The 21,329-nt window shown below is 39.1% G+C and overlaps 1 protein-coding gene across 4 annotated transcripts in view; it reads left to right on the top strand.

Annotated features, from left to right (window-relative positions):
* Nucleotides 1-21,329, top strand: part of cep43 (centrosomal protein 43) — a 100,153-nt gene that overhangs the window by 2,291 nt on the left and 76,533 nt on the right. For 3 of the 4 annotated variants that reach the window (XM_051925457.1, XM_051925460.1, XM_051925458.1), the window contains exons 2-4: nucleotides 2,628-2,681; nucleotides 3,662-3,716; nucleotides 15,722-15,810. In XM_051925457.1, coding sequence (XP_051781417.1) covers nucleotides 2,628-2,681; nucleotides 3,662-3,716; nucleotides 15,722-15,810 — 198 coding nt within the window. Of the gene's footprint in view, nucleotides 1-2,627; nucleotides 2,682-3,661; nucleotides 3,717-15,721; nucleotides 15,811-21,329 lie in introns of those variants that run through there. The other variant, XM_051925461.1, reaches the window with a different exon arrangement.

Here is a 21,329-nt window from a genome sequence, read left to right as displayed (position 1 = left end):
ATGATTGGAGGATTAAAAGAGGGGAAAAAGAATGCAAGTAAGCGGAGACATTTCCCAAAAGAAAAGCCACTGGAAATTTTGACTAAGGTAGTAAGACAAGAAAGATACAAAGGAACCGATGTTTGTTTATAGTTGCATGACATTTCTCAAATAAGAGTGAATGTTTACTTGATTGGAAAGGCATTTGAAAACAAAACCACACAAAGTGATAAACAACCTGCCACACTTAGGAAAATTGGGAGCCAGAAACCTGTAGACAAAGAGAAACTCTCAAAGGTGGGCAAGACGTTTTTTTTTTTGGCTAAAGCAATAAAGAGAAGACATCCAGAGGTTGAACATAATGCTGTAAAGTAAACAGGCATGAAAGTAACAAGCTAAATGTATTTATTTCTGTAATGGTCGATATGTAAACCTGAATTCCCTTAATTGTAATGGGATTGATGATTTAAAAATAAACATTCTCTCCTCTCAACAGCATGGCGAGAACCACTATTGCATATGTATGACATAAAGTTACATTAAAAAAAAAATCTGCAACGTGTGGCTCAGGGCTACTTAATTATGTCATATGTATGATTTCTACATGTAAGAGTTCTACTCTATTTTTTTATTGGTCAAATCAGAGCTTCTATAGGCTATGACAACAGAATAGATGAACAGAAGTAATTTGTAATTAATTATACCAGTGCTGAAGTTCCTACATATATAATTTTCTGAGATTAACTTCTTCTAAGTCATTGACGCATGACTGTCTACATGGAGCATTTCTTAAAGTTCTGGAGCAGGCACTGTAAAAGGTATCAAAGTAAAAACACCTGAAAATGTGTTGAATACTTTGCCTGACTAATTCAAATAAAACCAAAAATATATACTGTATAAATGCGTATATCCTATCTCACATCGTGTACAGCAACACATTTAGTCAACAATGAACCTAAACAATACATTTGAAAATGCTGATTGTTTATTGTTATCAATTTACAAAATGCAAAGTGAGCGAACAAAAGAAAAATCTAAATCAGATCAATATTTGGTGTTACTACCTTTTGCCTTCAAACCAGCATCAATTCTTATAGGTTCACTTGCACAAAGTCAGGGATTTTGTAGGATTATAGTAAGGTGTATGATCAGCCAGTTATACCAAGCAGGTGCTAATGATCATCAATGTCACACGTAGGTTGAAACACAGTCATTAAGTGAAACAGAAACAGCTTTGTAGGAGGCTTAAAACTGGGTGAGGAACAGCCAAACTCTGCTACCAAGGCAAGGTTGTGGAAGAAAGTTTCATGTCATGGCAAGACTGAGCACAGCAACAAGACACAAGGTAGTTATACTGCATCAGCAAGGTCTCTCCCAGACAAAGATTTCAAAGCAGACTGGGGTTTCAAGATGTGCTGTTCAAGCTCTTTTGAAGAAGCACAAAGAAACGGGCAACGTTGAGGACCATAGATGCAGTGGTCAGCCAAGGAAACATAGTGCTGCAGATGAAAGACACATCAAGCTTATTACCCTTCGAAATCGGAAGATGTCCAGCAGTGCCATCAGCTCAGAACTGGCAGAAACCAGTGGGACCCAGGTACACCCATCTACTGTCTGGAGAAGTCTGGCCAGAAGTGGTCTTCATGGAAGAGTTGCAGCCAAAAAGCCATACCTTCGACGTGGAAACAAGGCAAGCGACTCAAGTATGCACAAAAACATAGGAACTGGGGTGCAAAAAAATGGCAGCAGGTGATCTGGACTGATGAGTCAAAATTTGAAATATTTGGCTGTAGCAGAAGGCAGTTTGTTTGTCGAAGGGCTGGAGAGCGGTACAATAATGAGTGTCTGCAGGCAACAGTGAAGCATGGTGGAGGGTTCCTTGACCGTTTGGGGCTGCATTTCTGCAAATGGAGTTGGAGATTTGGTCAGGATTAATGGTGTTCTCAATGCTGAGAAATACAGACAGATACTTATCCATCATGCAATACCATCAGGGAGGCGTATGATTGGCCCCAAATTTATTCTGCAGCGGGACAACGACCCCAAACATACAGCCAAAGTCATTAAGAACTATCTTCAGCGTAAAGAAGAACAAGAAGTCCTGGAAGTGATGGTATGGCCCCCACAGAGCCCTGATCTCAACATCATCGAGTGTGTCTGGGATTACTTGAAGAGACAGAATAATGTGAGGAAGCGTACATCCACAGAAGATCTGTGGTTAGTTCTCAAAGATGTTTGGAACAACCTACCAGCCGAGTTCCTTCAAAAACTGTGTGCAAGTGTACCTAGAAGAATTGATGCTGTTTTGAAGGCAAAGGGTGGTCACACCAAATATTGATTTGATTTAGATTTCTCTTTTGTTCATTCACTGCATTTTGTTGATTGATGAAAATAAATGATTAACACTTCCATTTTTGAAAGCATTCTTTGTTTACAGCATTTTTTCACACCTGCCTAAAACTTTTGCACAGTAGTGTATATGGATGCCTAGTAAAATGCAAAAGATGAAGCATCCAATACATATTTGTCTTTCAAATCTGTCTTCATTTTGAAGTTCTTTTAATGCTTCACTGCTCCATGCATTTGGTATGTTAAATTTTTATTATTAGGAATTGTACTAAACTGTTGTATTACATTTTATTGAACAGGCAGAACTACGTGCTGCTGTTTTTCTAGCTTTGGAAGAGCAAGAGAAGACTGAGGTAAAATGTGACTGGTTCTAGTGGATACACATTCTTTTAACAAAAGTAAAAAATGGTGGCACTCTTTTAACTATCAGTAAGCAGTTCATTCATTGGTCTTTTCACCATTTTGTAAAAATAATGAGATAACAAAACAAGTATTGCATTTGTTTATACAGTATTAAGCCAAGTCAGATTACCAAGTCTTTAGTTTTTTGTTGTGGTAAATTTGTCGGTTTCTGTTAGAATTGTTTTAAGAATCCTAGTAAACGCTGGAGCAAAGATGCTTGTACCCACCTCCTCTGACACAAGACCAAAAAGACCCTACAGGATTTCAGTCCACTACAGCAGGAAAATTCTTATTTCTGTGTATGTTCCAGCTAGACCACTGTACTTTGGAACCCTGCTAAGGATTGTTTCAATTTTACACCCATTTTTCAGAGTTTACCTATTTCTGACCCTGCACTTGGAATAGCAGGTCTGTCAATGTTTCGGTAATAACGTAGCATAAACACAAGTTGGAGTACTTTTAGGAAAAGTTTTTAATTTGATGTTGAACACAAAAAAAGAACAGAATCTCTGCTAAATGTATTTTATATGTTTTTCTAATTTATGGTACAGTGTACTTTGTATGTGCGCTGAGAATTTGATTCCTTTTTTCTTGCACCCATATTAAGAAATAGATTAAATTTGCAGGTTAGTGGTAACTTTGCTGGCATGGTGCACTCCATACCTGATTACTCCTTCACCCATACCACAGTTGTGAATGCATATAGTAATCCTAATTTAATTCTGTGAAATTTCAGTATTTCCTATTTTGTCTTTCAAAAAAGTGTATATTTTGGAAACTTCAATGTACTGCTGAGTTTTTTTTTTTTTTTTTTTTTTGTGCACTTATTATTTCTTTATTTTTAAAGTGCTTACATCCTCATCAATAGATTTCTTTAAAAGGAGTGATCGGTCAGTCATTTTTGTTGACTACAGTTCCTTTTTTGTTACAGAATAAAATTCCTTTGATAAATGAAAGTTTAAAGAAGTTTTTGAATACTAAAGATGGTAAGTTTAATATTTTCTCCTACCTTGGTTTGTTTTAAAATTGGCCTTGCTGTATCATTTTGAAATGCTCTCTGTTTGTGCTTTATTTATTATGGCAAAGTCCTTGTGGTCATCTGAATTTTTAAAAATTGTTTGGATTTGTGAATGTCAAATGTTTGCATATTTTAATAAACTTTTTTGCATAAAATTGCAAGTGCATTAATAAAGAAGAAATTATTTTACTTGTAACATTATGGAAAAGCAAACTGCTTGCTAGAAACAACAAACAACAAACTTTCTGGCTTCTTTATTTGGCTGTCATTTACTCATTTAAGATAGCAGTTTCAGTTTTTGAGTAATGTTCATACTCTTTTGACTTTCATTTTAGTGGCATTTTACTTTCAAATTAAAATATCTTTAGTTTTACCATTGTCAAGAAGTTCAGTATTTTTCAAGTCAAAGGAGGTAAAAGACAAGGAGATTTTTTATCTTAATACAAACAGGGATGAAAGGCAGGAATTACATTTATTTGCTTGGCAGATTCTTTTATCCAAAGTGACTTACAAAATAACTTACAAAAGAAGCAGACATAATCGAGTAACATTAGGTTAGGTCATGTTTGTTCAGCAAGTATAATAGGACAGGTAACAAAACTTGATTGCCACAAGTGAAAAGATGTGACTAATAATGTACAATCATGGATTATAATCAATAAAGCAATTAAAGTTGAGAAATAAATTAACCAACAATGTAAAGGATCACAGAGTAAAGGATTTTTTAGTTAGACAGATACTGTAGAACAGATTGGTCTTCAATTGCTTCTTAAATACACCGAGGGAGGCTGCAGTGTGGATGGAGGTAAGAAGCCCATTCCACCAAGTAGGTACTACACAGGAAAAGACTATGGATTGAGACTTGATACCACAAAGAGGTGTCATTAACAGACTGTTCCCTGGCTTACCTGAGTGGATGAGAAGGAACATAGCACTTCACCAGTGTCTCCATATACTCTGGTGCTGACCCATTAACTACTCTGTAGGCAAACATCAGGAATTTGTACTTCATGTGTGCTGATACCGGGAGCCATTGTAGTAACCTGAAGAGAGAAATGACATGTGCCCATCTGTGCAGATTAAATACAAGATTTGTTGCTGTGTTCTGGACTGTCTGCAGTTGCTTAATAGGACATGCAGGTACTCCTGCCAGAAGTAAGTTGTAGCAGTCAAGGCGCGACAAGACCAAAGCCTAGACCAGAAATTGTGCAGATCACTTTGTCAGATCAGGTCTGATCTTGTGGATGTTGAACAGCATGAACCTGCATGAATGAGAAACAGTAGAAAGGTGGTCAGAAAGAGCTACTTATCTGTCACCACCCCAAGATTGCAAACTGATCTGGTGGGCGTTAGAAACAGTGAGACAAACTGTACAGAGATGGGGAGTTGAACAGACTTGCTGGCCGGGATCACGAGAAGCTTTGTTTTTGCAAGGTTGAGCTGCTGATGGTGGTCCTTTCATCCCAGATGAGCTATTAGTAAGACATTTAGACTCTAGCTGATACTGTATTGTCATCTGGTAGGAAGGACAGGTACAGCTGTGTATCATCTGCTTAGTACTGATAAGGGAAACAATTGTATTGGATGATGGAGGCCAGCGAGATGGTGTACAGAGAGAATAGTAGAAGACCCAGCACTGATCCTGATGTCATCAAGGTCGATGACATGTTAGTAGCTCTAGCAAGTTATAGCTGGTTGTCCACCGATAGTAGAGTCATTTCAGTTGAGTGGATCCTCTTGAAGCCAGACTGGTTAGTATTAAGCAGTCCACTCTGTACAAGGTAGAGAATTGGTTAGAAACAGCATGTGTTTTGGAAAGAAAGGAAAGGACCAAGAGAGAGGCCTGTAATTATTAACTTGAGATGGATCAAGTAGTGTTTTTTATGAAGTGAGATTATTAGAGCATATTTGAAGATGGTAGAAAATGTGCCCGAGCTGAGTGAGGTGTTATGTGTTTAATTGCAGGAATGAGCAAGGGGGAGTAGAAGTGTGCAATGTGTATAATCTATGATAATATCTTAATTGTTGTTTTAACGATGTGAGAGCTGAAATCGAGTACGTCACTAACTTTACAAAAAACAATCAAAAACATGCCTTGAGAATCCACACAGTTACTGTCAAATGTAATCTAACAGGTTAGACTACTCACGTAGCTGCCCTAAATTGAGTGAACAAACCGCAGCAGAGGATAAACAGCCTCACAATCTGTGTTGTTAGATTTAATTGCAAGACATGGATCATCCTCGCTCGTGTTGAGGTGGTTTGGCTTTGTAAAGACTAATGTTGCTTAAAGTAGTGAATCTGCAAACTATATCAGAAATCGTTAGCAGTTCAAGACAGCTTGACAACTAACTTGTTTCACCATCTGCAAAGTGAGGTTGACCTAGTACGGAGCACTGTACGTTTCAGGCATAAAAAAAAATATTAATCCTTTGGAACAAATTACTTAACTTATTCGAACAGATTATTTTTATTTCCGTAAGAAGCATATGCCTAACGGGCCCATTTTATTTCACAAGCTGTCTTGATTGGGGGTCCTCGACTCCAGTTCACTTTTTTTTTCTTTTCCTTTCATTATTGGAAACACTCGTATAGATAGATCTCTGCCTCCTTGCCCCACTCCATCCCACCCCTATGATGACACAAGGGAGGGAGCAAAAAAGAAAAGTCTTTTAGCAGCTATTTTAAAAAAAAAAAAACCAAAGGAATCCAGAGAAGGTGAGTTTCAGCACACTGCCTCTTGATGATATCTGAGGTGGGCAGTAATATAAATCCATTTGAGTGGTGGAAAGCATAAGAAGTACATTTCCCCCAATTGAGGAAACTTGCAAAATGTACCTGCACTGGAGGAAATGTTGTAACGTGTAACTGTGCTCCTCTGAAGCCAGATGCTATGGACAGACTGGTGTTTCTGTCACAAAACTTTTTCCTCAGTAGAATTTTATAATTGCTTTATTTTTTTGTATATCTTTTTGTGCAATATTGGACAGAACTTGAAGTCAGTAATTTATTTAAAAATGTTACAGGTGTGGGTTTTTTTGTATCTATGTGCAGCATATCACAGAACTTGTTTACAAATGCTATAGCTTTTTTCCTGTGCAGTATTTGCCAGAACGTTCAATTTTTACACTATAGTACAGTATGTTAAATTTTTGTTCTTATTTGTATGCTTCACAATTCACCTTACAGCAGAGCAGTTTGTTTATCCAGACTGTAATGTTCATGTCCTGTACTTCAATTATGATTACCGGTAGTATGTTATTCCCTTTGGATTTATATCTTATTTACATTAAGGGTTATGTGTCTGTTTTAAAATGCTCTCATTATAATAGTTGGTCTAGGTGCAATTATTTGTGTAAATCCTGTAGGCCACTTTGGAATGGTTTACTTACACTGTTTGATCTCAGTAATAGTTTGAATGGTGATTTTGTTTTTGTGTTATTTAAAGTAAATAAGATCTATTTTCTTAAACTGTTGTTTCCATCTATCTTCATAGTAAGCTACAGTTAATATCCTATTATCAAAACCAAGCTAGATCAATCAGACTTTTACAAACATGTTTTTAAAGGATACAAAATATTGTTTAATTATTACTGTCGTCAAAGTCCCAGAAAATATCGAGAGGTAATTTTTTTGCTAATATCAAACACCCCTAAGGGGGAGATGGCCTGAAGGAGATGTGCGATGATAGGTACAAGTGGACAGGAAGTGTGATTGGAGAGGAGGTTGGAAACGTTAATGGCATAGAAGGTGGAGCGTGTTAGGTGATGCTGGAAGGAGGCATAATGGGTGGCAGCGAGGGTGAGAATTAACTGCTGAAGGTGGCCACCCTATCCTGAGAAAAGGTGTCAAAGTCATCAACAGACAAGGAGGTGGAGGAGGGTTAAGAAGGGAAGTAAAAGCAGAGAGCCTGTGTCTGTGGTGCTGTTAATTCTAGTCTGATCGACCTTTACCTTAGCATTGATGGTGACAGAAGAAAACGAAGTAAGCATGGATTGATACTTAGCCAGGTCTGCCTAAGCAGACTTCCTCTATTTCCTTTTGGCTGTTTTGAACCTGGTCCGTTGATTGCAGAGTGCTTCAAAAAGCCAGGGGCAGGAGGGTCTTTCGCATGCAGGCCTAGAAGAGAGAAGGAAAGCATTTTCAAGACAGGACAGAGTTGAGCATAGGGCGTCTGTGACAGTGTTGCTGTCGAAAAGAGAAGTGGTCAGGAGGAGGTAGAGCAGAGGAGACTATGGAAGAGAAATGGATGGGAGAGAGGGAACGGAGGTGTTGGTGGAAGGATACAGTGGGGGAAGAAGAGTGAGAAGACTGAAGCAGCATAGAGAACTGAATGAAAAAGTGATCTGATATGTGTAGAGGAGTGACAGTAGCATTTGTGGGAGTGCAGTTGCATGAGAGAATGAGGTCAAGCAAATTGTCAGCCTTTGTGAGTCTGTGGGGTGTGGAGCTGTGTAATGTTGGAGGAATGAAGAGTGAGAAAGTCAGCAGAGAGGGCTGTCCACGTGGATTTTCAGGTCCCTGAGAATTAGAAGTGGGCTGTCATCATCTGGGAGAGAAGAGAACAGTTCATCCAGCACATCAAGGAAGATCCTGAACAAACCAGGAGCGTGATAAACAACAACAGTGGCCATGTTGATTGGAATGGAGACAGTAATAGCATGGTATTCAAAAGTAGTGAAGTTGCATCCATTACACAGGGATACATTTCCAGCTCTTTGATGTAAGAATACCTCTCTCCCCACCCCTGCCAGTAGAGCAGTAGGAATGAAAGAAGTTGAAAGCAGAGGGAAGTGCTGTTGGCGTTACCATGTTTTCTGGTCAAATCCAAGTATCTGTCAGAGCCACCACTTGGAGAGCCATTTGGATGATGAAAGCTGGAATAAGGTCTACTTTGTTGACTGCATACTGGCATTTCCACAATCCAAAGGAGAAGGGAGTGCCTAAGTGGTGGCTTGATACAGTGGACGAAGGTTATCTAGCAGGAGTGGGAGAAACCCAAAGGGTGCGAGAGAAATGTCATGTGTTAATAATAGGAATGTATTGTTGACACATTTTGAAGATGACAGTGACAGGAAAACAAAAAAGTACTTTAGTTAACACTAGAATCCCTGACGCCTATAAAAAAAAAAAAAAAAGTCATAATGCTGGGCCACTTTAAATTCCTTTGCACCTCTTCATCGGCGTCTTTGTTTTGCAAATGTGTCAATCAGCACAGGCAGCAAGCAGCCTGCTATCCGATTCCCCATAATAGAGCTTAAGTCTGTTTATCTTGGAGTGAGGTGCCTTGAGTTGTATACTGTTATTTGCAATACATACATTTCATTTGTGTTCCATTTGTAAAACGATATGAGTAAATGTTGGATGACAGAAAACGCAAGGCAAGAAATGTTAAGCACATAACTAAAAGAGAAACTTTTTTTCCATGTTAGGTAAGATCTGTTACCTTATAACCAAAAGATTGCGGGTTCGAGTCTGGGTGTTTCTTGCTTTGAGTAGTGAGCTGCTATTTATTATTATTACCAGTAAGCCCGCGATTCTGTAAAGAATCGTAAATCTAAGAATGGCAATCAGTTTCTGTCTCCTCCGATCGTTGGAAGGATGAAATATCATGGAGGGTGGGTGCGTCCGCGGAAATGTCATTTAATTAAATAAGCACATCCGTACTAAAGCGGTTTCGTTTTGTGGAGCCGTGATTCCTTTTCCTTTCCTGACACCGACCGCTGGCAGAGTGGAGCAGAGCAAGTCTAGTTTACAGGCTGTGTTGTTCGTGTGCCATCCACTGAGTCAGTGAAGCCACTGGGTTTGTGTTTGGGGCGGTGAGGGGCTGTGCGCATGCGTCCGGAACGAAAAGTGATGGTGGGTGGGAGCGTCCTGGTAAAGTTTTTATTGGATTAAATGTAGACATTTGTACTAACATTAACCAATTTATTAAAACAAAAACGGTATTGTAATTGTCACATCATGTAAGTCGAAAATGTCTTTGAGTTGTCGCACTTATAAGTAAAACCAATAGCGGAGTGGAAAGGTTCACATGAAGTATTCTGGAAAGTAAACATTCCAAAAATGAAAATAAAAACAGTTAATGAAATATCTCTTTATAAACAACATTTTCAGTAAAGATGGCTTGCTGTTCTTGAAGTAGTTGTCCCTGGTATGGAGTAGTTACAACCTTGACTTTAACGTCACACGAACGACGAACTCTCAAAAAGGCAACATAAAGTTGTCTATGTGCAAATACAGGCTCAGAAAGGTAAATGCCTACTTTGTCCATGGTTTGTCCTTGGGATTTGTTGATGGTCATGGCAAATGCAGCCTTAATGGGAAATTGCAGTCGTTTAAGTTTAAAGGGTAATTCAAGGTCAGAACTTGTAAGGTCAATTCTGGGAATCAAAGCAGTATTGGAAGTATGGGATCCAGTTAGTATCTGTGTCTCGATAACATGTTCTGTCATGGTGTTTACGACCAACAGTGTACCGTTGCATAAACCTTGTTTAGTATTAAGGTTTCTTAATAGCATGACTATTGTTCCCACTTTAAGGTTAAGATTGTGTTGTGGTAATCCAGCCAGGTTAATACTGTTTAAATATTCTAATGGGAAATGAAGATGCTCAGTTTCGTTGTCAGAATCAATACTGTCAGTACTTAGAAAGACATGTGTTTCTCCAGGAAGTAATACAATCACTTGGTTATTTATGTGGTCTACGTCAATATTCTTTGGACATAACATAGCTCGGTGCGTCAAATGTGGTATCTGGTCTAATGATATCGATTCACCAAAAACCTCCGTTACCAAGTCGTCGCAGAGAAAGGCGTGAGGAATTTTAATAATATCTGGGTGAAGCTGAAATGCAGTGGTAAGGTTTCCATTTCCTAGTCACAACAACCAATTCGTATATGCTGTATCAGCACACCGCATGTTCTGTAGTAAGGTTAGTTTCTCAAAGTAATGCCAATTCTCTGCGTATTTCAAACTGGCATTTCTCATTATGAGCTCTGTGCAGTGCTTGTTTTCAGGAAGGTGCATTTGTTGATAAACTGCGTCATCTAAATCCAACACGTACATCTGTGCAAATTTGCGTCGTTGATTTGGCTGAGGGTGCACTGTTCCAATCCGAGGCAATATTTGTCCACACACGCGAAAGCAGTATGGGCCATTCCCAGGTGGTGGCTTGATATTTACCCCGGTAGATGCAAAAGCAAATGAACTATTGTAGGAGTAGGATCTAATGCATTCCATAAAGCTTTTACTTTCGGGTACATTTTTAGTCAAAAGCTTGCGTAAATATTCAGGATATTCATCCAAAGCAGGCAGCTGAACTTGACCTTTTTGACAATAATGTGTAAACTCATCAGTTGTACTGCCAGTTTTTTCTTCAAGGAAGTTAAGTGAATGACAATGACTGCAAATGACAGTCATTAATCCAAATTTTGTATTTGTAACCGTTGAGCTGTTTGTTTTTGTAGCCGTGCCTTTTTTGCGTCTGCTGTTTCAGAGGTTCGTTGTAGGCGCCTTCGTTCATTGTTTTTAGCCATGCGCGCTCGTTTTTGTATTTCCGTTACTTGGGCGTCTCTTGCATGTAGTGTGTCAGAAACGCGTTTTAGGCGCCGTCGTTCATTGTTTTCATCTGTACGGGCCCGGTTTTGTATTTGTAACCGTTGAGCTCTTTGTTTTTGTAGCCGTGACTCCTTTGCGTGTGTTGTTTCAGAGGCGCGTTATAGGCGCCTGCGTTCATTGTTTCTATCCATACGGTCTCGTTTTTGTATTTCCGTTACTTGAGGTGTTTCATTTTGGAGCCGTGAGTTCTTTGCTTCTGGTGTGTGTGAAGCGCGTTGAAGGAGCCTCTGTTTATTGTGTTTATCCATGGGGTCTCGTTTTTGTTTGTGTGTTACTGAATGACCGTTATGTGATGTATATTACTGGCACAGTGGATTAGAGCAAGTGTAGTTTACAGGTGTTGTTGTTTGTGCGCTTACAGGTTGTGTTGTTTGGGCACCACCTACTGACTCTGGGAATCCGCCGCATTTTGGGAAGCCGCTGCATTTGACTGTGTTATTTGGGCGCCACCTACTGACTCTGGTAAGCCGCTGCATTTGACTCTGGGGCGGGCGCCACGGCGCAGTACGTTCTGTTCTTTGGGTGCCACCTGCTGACTCTGGGAAGCTGCCGCGTTTGACTCTGGCAGTACGCATGCGCCTCGGTGCGTCCGCCGTGCATAAATTAACTGTGGTTTAGTAAGATAGATTATTATTATTACTACTACTACTACTACTACTATTGCATAATAAAAACATACATTTGATATGAGTCTGTAACATCTGGTGTAAATTTTTGCTACCTGTAAAAGATATCGCTGAAGGGATATAAACAGACACACAAACACTGGTGAATCACGTCTTGGTATCTTGTTGTCACTTTAACTTTTTGTTATTCAGTTTTATTCTTGAATGAAAGCACGCTTGTTTTATTATACCTTTTGCGAAAGTGTTTATTTTATACAGTGATCCCTTGCTATATCGCGCTTCACTCTATCGCGGATTTTATATGTAAGCATATTTAAATATATATCGCGGATTTTTTGCTGGTTCACGGATTTCTGAGGACAATGGGTCTTTTAATTTCTGGTACATGCTTCCTCAGTTGGTTTGCCCAGTTGATTTCATACAAGGGACGCTATTGGCAGATGGCTGAGAAGCTACCCAACTTACTTTTCTCTCTCTCTCGCGCTGACTTTCTCTGATCCTGACGTAGGGGGTGTGAGCAGGGGGGCTGTTCGCACACCTAGACGATATGGACGCTGGTCTAAAAATGCTGAAAGATTATCTTCACGTTGCTACCTTCTGTGTGCAGCTGCTTCGTGAAGCGACATGCTGCACGTTGCTTCGCATACTTAAAAGCTCAAAGGGCACGTATTGATTTTTCACTGTTTGTTTTTCTCTCTCTCTCTCTCTCTCTCTCTCTCCCCCTGCTCCTGACGGAGGGGGTGTGAGCTGCCGCCTTCAACAGCTTTGTACCGGCAGTGCTTCGCATACTTAAAAGCCAAACAGCCCTATTGATTTGTTTGCTTTCCTCTCTGTTTCTGACAGTCTGTGCTCCTGACGCGCACTCCTTTTGAAGAGGAAGATATGTTTGCATTCTTTTAATTGTGAGACAGAACTCTCATCTCTGTCTTGTCATGGAGCACAGTTTAAACTTTTGAAAAAGAGACAAATGTTTGTTTGCAATGTTTGAATAACGTTCCTGTCTCTCTACAACCTCCTGTGTTTCTGCGCAAATCTGTGACCCAAGCATGACAATATAAAAATAACCATATAAACATATGGTTTCTACTTCGCGGATGTTCTTATTTCGCGGGTGGCTCTGGAACGCAACCCCCGCGATGGAGGAGGGATTACTGTATTCCATTAACTACTTGAATGAGATCAAAACTGTTTATATTCCATTAACTACTTGAATGAGATCAAAACTGTTTCTGCCTTTTTCATGCATGCACACTCGCATCCATGCATGAACATGAGGTTTTTTTTTTTTGATCTTGCCCATACTCCACATTATATTACATGGTACTGAGAGTATAGACGGGCTTCTTCATTTTGGGCGCATACACCGTCAGCATGGTACTGCCGGATTTAAACATTAGCGTGGAGAATTGCTTGTGTACTAAAGTGACTTTTGCTGCAGGTGGAAGTTCCTGTCCCATTTTATTTATGGTACCAAGCAGAGTTGTGTTGCGGTGCAGCCTTCTATTAGCCAGGGAAAGCGATGTGAAGAAATTGCCTGTTGTTAAGCCTCTGCCTTTGTCCAGAAGCGTCATTCTCAGAAAGTCTTTCTCCTGTGGGATGACTGGGATCTTTTTCTAAATAAGGAGTGGCATTGCACATGAACTCTCCAAATCTGCTGCAATCCAAAACTTTACACCAAATTTGCCAGGCTTGGTTGAGATGTATTACAAGAAAGGACATCAGAACTTTGTTGGAGACAGTTGCTCATCAACAGTAATATATTGTAACTCAAAACACCGTTCTCAACAAAAGTTTGCCAGATGTCTGAGATCACAGCAAATCTGTTGTTTTTCACATATCTGTACAGTGCCTTTGTTGTCAAAGTGCAAATAGAGCATGATAGTCTGATAGTGGTCATGGAACATTGTATCTTTGACTGCCAGTACAACAAATAGTTCTGACCAGGCATCAGCCACAGCGCCAACTGTGGTCATTGCTGCTCTTGTGAAAAGAAGAACATCACTGACAAAATAAAACTGAATAAAAAAAAAAAACCCTAACTTTAAATAATAGCCAAAACGTACACTGGTGTTACAGATTCAAATCAAACATATGCTTTTATTATATTATAGTAAAAATAACAGCAGCTGAGTACTCAAAATAGAAAGAGCTTGGACTCGAACCCGCAGCCTCTTGATTATGAGGTAGCAGTTCTTACATCTGCACTAGCCAAGCAGACACATTGGCTTTCTGTCAATTGATATTTTGGCTTGGGTTTTTACTCATTGACAGCAACATGTAAATTAAATGATTTCTTTTTCTTTGGTTATATTCTTGAATTAAAATGCGCTTGTTTTGTTATACCTTTTGTGGAAGTGTTTAAGTGATATTTGGACTAAAGACATCATTATTACTGTAACTATTACTATAACTGTTTTAGTTATGTGCTCAACATTTCTTACCTCACATTTCCTGTCATCCCACATTTACTCCGATCATTGTAGAAACAGAACACATTGTTATTTGGATAACGATTATTTACCCTATACAACTCGAGGCACCTAACTCCAAGAAAAACAGACTTGAGCTGGGAAAACTCTAGCTGCGTTGGTAGGGGGTGCGGATGGGATAGCAGGCTGCTTGCTGCATGTGCTGATTGACACATTTGCAAAACAAAGATGCTGATGAAGTTCTACGAAGGTATTTAAGGTGGCCCAGCAATTAAAATTTTTTTCGTAGGCTTTAAGGATTCTAGTGTTAAATAGGAGTGTCCGTTGTCTTGTCCGGTGTCCTTAATCGGTGGATTCGCACAGGTAGATTTGCGGTCTTTACACGAGGAGGGCTGAATTAATCAATCACATGACAAAGAGTAAACCAAATTCAGACCAAATCTTTTATAACCTAGCCAAGAATTTGTCAAACCAGAAAAAAAATCAAAAAGTGCTTGCAAAAGGCTTTGGAAGTTATCTACAAACATGGGTACTGTGTCCCACACTTTTGTCAAGGGCATATTTTTTGCAATGGACTCTTTTGTCATATGAATAAGTACATGAAGTGGTAGTTCCCATAATAAAGGCATTACAATAATTTAAAAATCTAATAGTAAGATGATAAATCTCAATGCAAAAGGAAATTCAAAATAAAATTTAAACAGATTTTATGACAGCAGAAAGGTCTGCAGTTTCCAATTCCTTAAAAACTAGTAAGCCTCAGGGAAAATGTACTAAGTCATGAATATATTGAAGAAAAGAAGTTAACGTAACAATGACACAGATGCACTTTTTATTGTACGTATTCTGATTTGGAAAGTGGATCAGTACTTGCGCACATTCTAGCTTGACATTGGACACAGTGGATAAGGCTTTCGTCTTCACATGTTTGAACCACTGCCCTGTGTACAACATTTGAAAATGGCAAGGACAGGCAAAATATTTTTTTGCTTTTTAATTTAGATGAAATGCTTCGATTAAGAACAAGTTATGGCAAACTAATGTATACAATGATTATGAAAAAATAACTGACTTGATAAATATTGAACTTATCATTTAAGCTTTCTGTGTACCCAAGACCATTTTATATTCAATTCTGTTGTGCAGTCACCTGTAACATTTTAATGATTTTTGAATTAACAGTATATAGTATATATTTGTCTAAAAATGAATGAACTTTTTATCTTTTCTTCTAATATCAGCCTACAGTGTTGTAGATTTGCTGTGATTATAACATGCAGTTTGTTTAATTTCTTATCAGGGCGCTTGGTGGCCAGTCTTATCACTGAATTTTTGGAGTTTTTTAATCTGGATTTTACTCTTGCTGTTTTTCGGCCTGAAATAAATATGGTAAGTCTCTTCATATTTTGTTAAGATTGTAATTCTTTGTTTTGGGGCAGTTTTCAGCATTTGTCAGAAGAATAATTATTAAGGCAGTTTTTACTGGAAGTTTTTTTTTTTTTTTTTGTAAAACAGTACATTCACGCTTTACATTTTTAGGTATATTTTAATCACACTCTTATTTAATGTGTATTTTACTTGATAGACCTCACCTGGAAGTAGACTAGATTTGATTTTATGTTCTTTGTATTTTTTTATTGGATTATGAGTAGTCTTGGTCAGTGTTTTTTGCAGCAGAATTGCTGTATTTATCAGTGATCTTTCTTGTGGAATTTTTCCATGCAGATTGGCTGCTAGTAGGGCATCAATAAATTTATAAAGGGTAAACTATGTCACGGGACTATGAAGGTTGAGAAACACAGCATTAGCTGACCATAGTGAGAATATTATGAGTACCACTACGGGATATGTAGCATGATCCTTGTGTATTGTCATATAGCACTGCTACTTTTTTACTGTCAGGAAGCATGCGTAATAAAAGTATGAAGCATCTGCACAGATACATGGTAAGCTTTGCCCAGAGCTGCGACTTCAATGGAGCGAGCCAGTCCAACACTGCTGCCTTCTGGCTTGGCCAATGTGTTCCCCATATTGGAGCTCTGCGAGTGCAGTGATCTGTATCTTATTTACTTATTTGCTAGTTTGTGGCTGTTTGTTATTTTGTTTTTGGTATTTTTTTTTTTTCCGTCTACATCTTTTGTTGTTTGAAGCATTGTTGCCTCACAGCTCAAATCACATTTTTGGCCACAATAATCGGTCCTGCATAGTATGGCAGACGTGACCTCAGTCCTCAGGGGCACTTGAAAGACTACTTCACCATGATAATCCGCTTAAAACTAGTTGTGTTCTTTCTTCCCCATTGACTTCAAAGCATTTAACAGAGTTCAGCAAAGGTCAAGAACGTTTTTATGACTTAGCAGAACTCGTTGAAGAATGAATTCCGTGGGGCTCGCTCATCACTAGTTATGAGTGAGTTCCATTTCTGAAAATGTCTGTAAATGGGAAAATTGGCAAAAATGATTGTTTTTGTTACTAGACGGATGCCTCAAATTTAATAAAATGATGGTGGAGCATAATAACTACTTTAAATAATAAAGCACAAATAATTTAAAACAAACCATGAATATGTATGCTTAAGCAACCTATTTTGATAATGACACAATACCTTATAGGGTTGGAAAGGGCATAAGCAAACATATTACTAAGTGGCAGTTGATCCTTCAGCAGAGACTTTGCTGAGGTATTGCTTAGTTTCACCTACCTGTCCCTGCAGGTGTACTCACTGAGATGATATGGCTGCAAAGTGTTCTTAGAATGCTGGAAGCAGTAGCTTTTGAAATTGAGCAGTTCACAAAAGGTTTTATATGTATATATATTTTTTTCATTTAATTCTAGAAAATTAAATCCCCCCTTTACTATAATATCTATCTAAACCTGTTTTTTTAACAGCATTACAAAGATGCATATTGAAAGGATGTTACAGGGAGTGTGTGTTTTTAGGGGTTGGTCTAGAACAGTGGTCCCCAACTTTTTTGACAGCAAGGACCACTTTACTAGAAGCAAATTTTTCCAGGGACCGGTGTGTTTTGAGGATTCGGAGTGGGTTCGTAGGGCAGTTTTATACACAATTTACATTACATTTCTATTAATATTAAGTTATAATATTGTAATAGAAATTATATAACTTACCATAATGCAGAATCAGTGGGAGCCCTGAGCTTGTGTTCTTGCAACCAGACGATCCCATTTGGGGACGATGGAAGACAGTGACACACTAAGTGTGTTACTTATGTTCAGTCTACTCTATAATCTCATTTTGGTTGCTGTCACTGCAGAAAACACTGCCTTACAAAGATAGGATGTTGGAAATGGAAGCAGACTTTTCAGTGCTTTTGTGGCAACCTCAGGATATTCCGCCTTGACTTTAATCCAAAAAGTATGGAGATTTGAAGTTGTCTCAAACATACCTTTAAGGCCACCATCATTTGCAACCTCAAGCAGTTGATCCTCTTCAAGCACAGACAAAGTTGATTCACCTGGCTTATTCACAAATGGGTCACAGATCCATTCCTTACCATTTCGGGGGTCTTTTGTGGTTGGGAATAATGTTCAAACTCTATTGAAAGCTGAGATAGGTGATCATACACCAGCTGGGAGAAAGAAGGCCCTGGCTTGGTATCTTTAACAACCTCTGCTAACTCAGGCTCCTCCAGCACTCCTCCAGCATGGCTGGATACTGAGTCTGCAGAGTGGGTAAAGGTGGGGTGCCCTAGTGCCTGAATGCCAGTTCATATTGTGAGGTTTTTGAACTCTTTTGGGAATCCCCCTCCACCCCCACCAAAAACCCAATGGGAAGATCACGCTGAAGTGCGTCCCGAAGTGCGATTGCTTTATGGTAGAGCTGTGAGGTTGCTGTTGCCCCGGCAACAGATAAACAGTCTTATACAGACGTGGTGATCGCACTTGTTGACAGAGGTTCCAAGAGAGTTTAGAAACCTCACATTTTCTTGAATGAGTGCCACATTAATAGGAATGTTTCTTGAACAAGCATCGCTGAACCACATAAAAACTGTCTTCAAATGCAGCAATTCGCATATGTTTGCAACCTGAGATTTTTCTTCTTTTTTTGCATATAACAAAGACATATGCATTGCATTTGTCATTCCAACAGATTGCACATCACAAACATTAACACTGTTATCGTTTTTTCGTGTCTGCCGTTTCTATAGGAGGATGACTGTTAAGGGATGTTAGTTAGCAGCCTGGCGCAACACATGATGATGTCATCAGAGTGAGTCAGCACTGGCTTGCTTTGGTGTGTATTCTTATAGCAGTTTACAACACGACCAGCTTTGAACTGATTGCTCGACTACTGTTGTTATTAACGTGTGAAACAGTGACAATGAGTTAAATTCCAATGGATGTTTTTCAAATGTTGACAAGCAATAAGCAAAAGGTATCACTGAAAACCACAGAAATTCAAAAACAGCAAAAACAAAAACAGTACGAGGAAAGTTCAAAGAAAGAATTTTTTTTTTTAACAATGTTTCTGTTTGGGGATCGTTGCGAAAATGTGCACAACTGAGCTGCGACCACAGATCTAACTGGTCTGTGGATGATTCATTTCAAGGTCACTTTGTTGTAATGAAATTATCTGCTGAATGAACTTCGTAGTAACGAGATTTCTATAGACTTGTGTCATATGGGGAAATTGTCGGGACCATAAAAATACTTTGTTGTAATACTCTTTCGCTTCGGTCTCTCTCTTCTCTCTGTGCCGATGTAAAGCCCCGCCCGCCAAGCGTTCTGAAAAGTCTGAGTGAGTCTCCGTTGCCGGCAGTTCTCTCTCTAAGTAAGATCGAGGGGAGGGGTGATGTTAGAGCGCCTGAGCTTATTCAGTGCTGCAGGAACAACTCACGTTGATCTTTTTTTTTTCTTTCAGTACATGTGCCTTCCCTGTTTATTTATATATCTCTGCCTGTCTGTCTCTCTATTATGCAGTGCTCGTCTGTCTGTGTGTTATGGATCTTAAAAATAACAGTTATAAGGACAGTTGTTCCTGTTAATTGCAGTCTCAATTGTTAAAAAAATATTTTAAAAGGAGCATCCCACATGAAAATATAACGATCTCATTAACTGACAGTGCATACCAATTTAGAAATTTTATGTCCGTTTGAGGTTAAAAAGAAAAAAAAAAAAGCAACATTTCATCCCCAGCGGGGAATCGAACTCATGTCTGTGAGGCGGCAGAGCTGTTGTGCTCTAATAGGCAAATCTTAACACGCTACGCCACGGAGGCTGTTGTACCATCCTTGAAGCTTTTGTGAAAGTGTTTATTTGATCTTTGGAACTCGTGCTTTACACATTCTATAGTTTATGCCTACTACATTTTGTAACATTTATTACTAAAATATGACAAAGTTTCTGTTTTAACAATGTGTTTACACAGATTACTTTAGATTAACGATCTATTATTTCCACTGTAAAACTCCACTTCACTCCCACATAATCAATCAAGGCATGAGCTGGGAAAAGTTCACTCACGTTCTAAGTCGGTGGGGGGATGGAATAGCCGGCTGCTGGCAGCTTGTCTTTTATCAGCACATTTAGAGGACAAAGGATGCTGGCGGAGAGGTGTGAACGGATTTAAGAAGCGATTTAAGGTGGGCCGGATATACGAGTTTTTTCGTAGGCTCTGGTAATTCTAGTGTTAATGCTTTCTAATGGAGTCCAGATATCCTCACTAAGATGTGGGTCATCATCCAGTTAAAGCTGACACACATTCGTATTTTCCTTTACATTAATGACAACTTCCCCACCTTTTTGATTTTTGCATGTCTTTCCCAAATAATATGTATTTTATATGTCTATCTTGTATTACTCCTCATCTTTGGGATTTACCTAAATTTATGTTACTGCTATAATATAACTGTGCATCTACACACAACTTCATATTTATTTTACTTGATACTCTCAGCATAAAGGCATACAATTTTTAAAGTATTGCATACCATATTTTCACTTATTAACTGTTGGCCAGAAATCTCAGCGAGACCGAGGGTGACACCCCCCAATTTCCCAGAGCTGCTGGCTGGCTGGCCCATCTACAACTTCTCAACTTGCGAATGCTTCCAAACAAGAACTGAGCACTGGCGAGCAGACCAATTTTGTGCGCTTGCAGCATGCTGATAGCTCATTAGAATATGCATTTAAACAGGCTCGCTCTGCTAGTGGCTCTTAGTACCAAGAGCGTGCATCCGGGGGCTTAAAAACCCCGCACTTTCTTGAGAAAGATGGCTGTATTTTTAGAGTGATATCAGATCATTTAGTCTGGGAATTTATTAAACAGTTAGTTGTGCCTGAAGTACATAGGGACATTCTTTTGCAATTAGCTCGCTCTCACATCTTGGGTGGGCACCTGGGGACTGATAAGACTAGATAACGTTTATCAAAATGATTTTATTGGCTGAATATGGGGAAAGATGTGGAGCGATTCTGTACTTCTTGTCCCGATTGTCAAATCGTCTCTGCTTATAAACCTCCTCGGGCTCCCCTTTCTCCTCTGCCTATTTTGGAAGTCCCTTTCCAACGGGTGGGATTAGATATAGTAGGCCCTTTACCTAAGACTCAAAAATGGGTATCAATATATGCGTGTGTTAGTTGACTATGCAACGCGATATCCGTAAGTGGCTGCTTTGAAAAAAGCTAATTCCTCCACTGTAGCCAAAGCTTTGTGCGAGATTTTTACTCGTATTGGCATCCCTACAGAAATTTTAACTGATCAGGGCACACCTTTTACTTCTCACGTGATGAAACAATTATGTGACAGCTTTGCTATTAAGAAATTGAGTACCACTGTTTACCATACACAGACGAATGGTTTGACAGAACGATTTAACAAAACTTTAAAACAGATGATCAGGCGAGTTGCTCATGATGATCCAACGTCTTGGGACTCTGTCCTGCCT

This window comes from Erpetoichthys calabaricus, chromosome 3 (genome assembly GCF_900747795.2).
Source record: "Erpetoichthys calabaricus chromosome 3, fErpCal1.3, whole genome shotgun sequence".
NCBI classification, from domain to species: Eukaryota; Metazoa; Chordata; class Cladistia; order Polypteriformes; family Polypteridae; genus Erpetoichthys; species Erpetoichthys calabaricus.
This window is presented reverse-complemented; position numbering and strand designations above follow the sequence as displayed.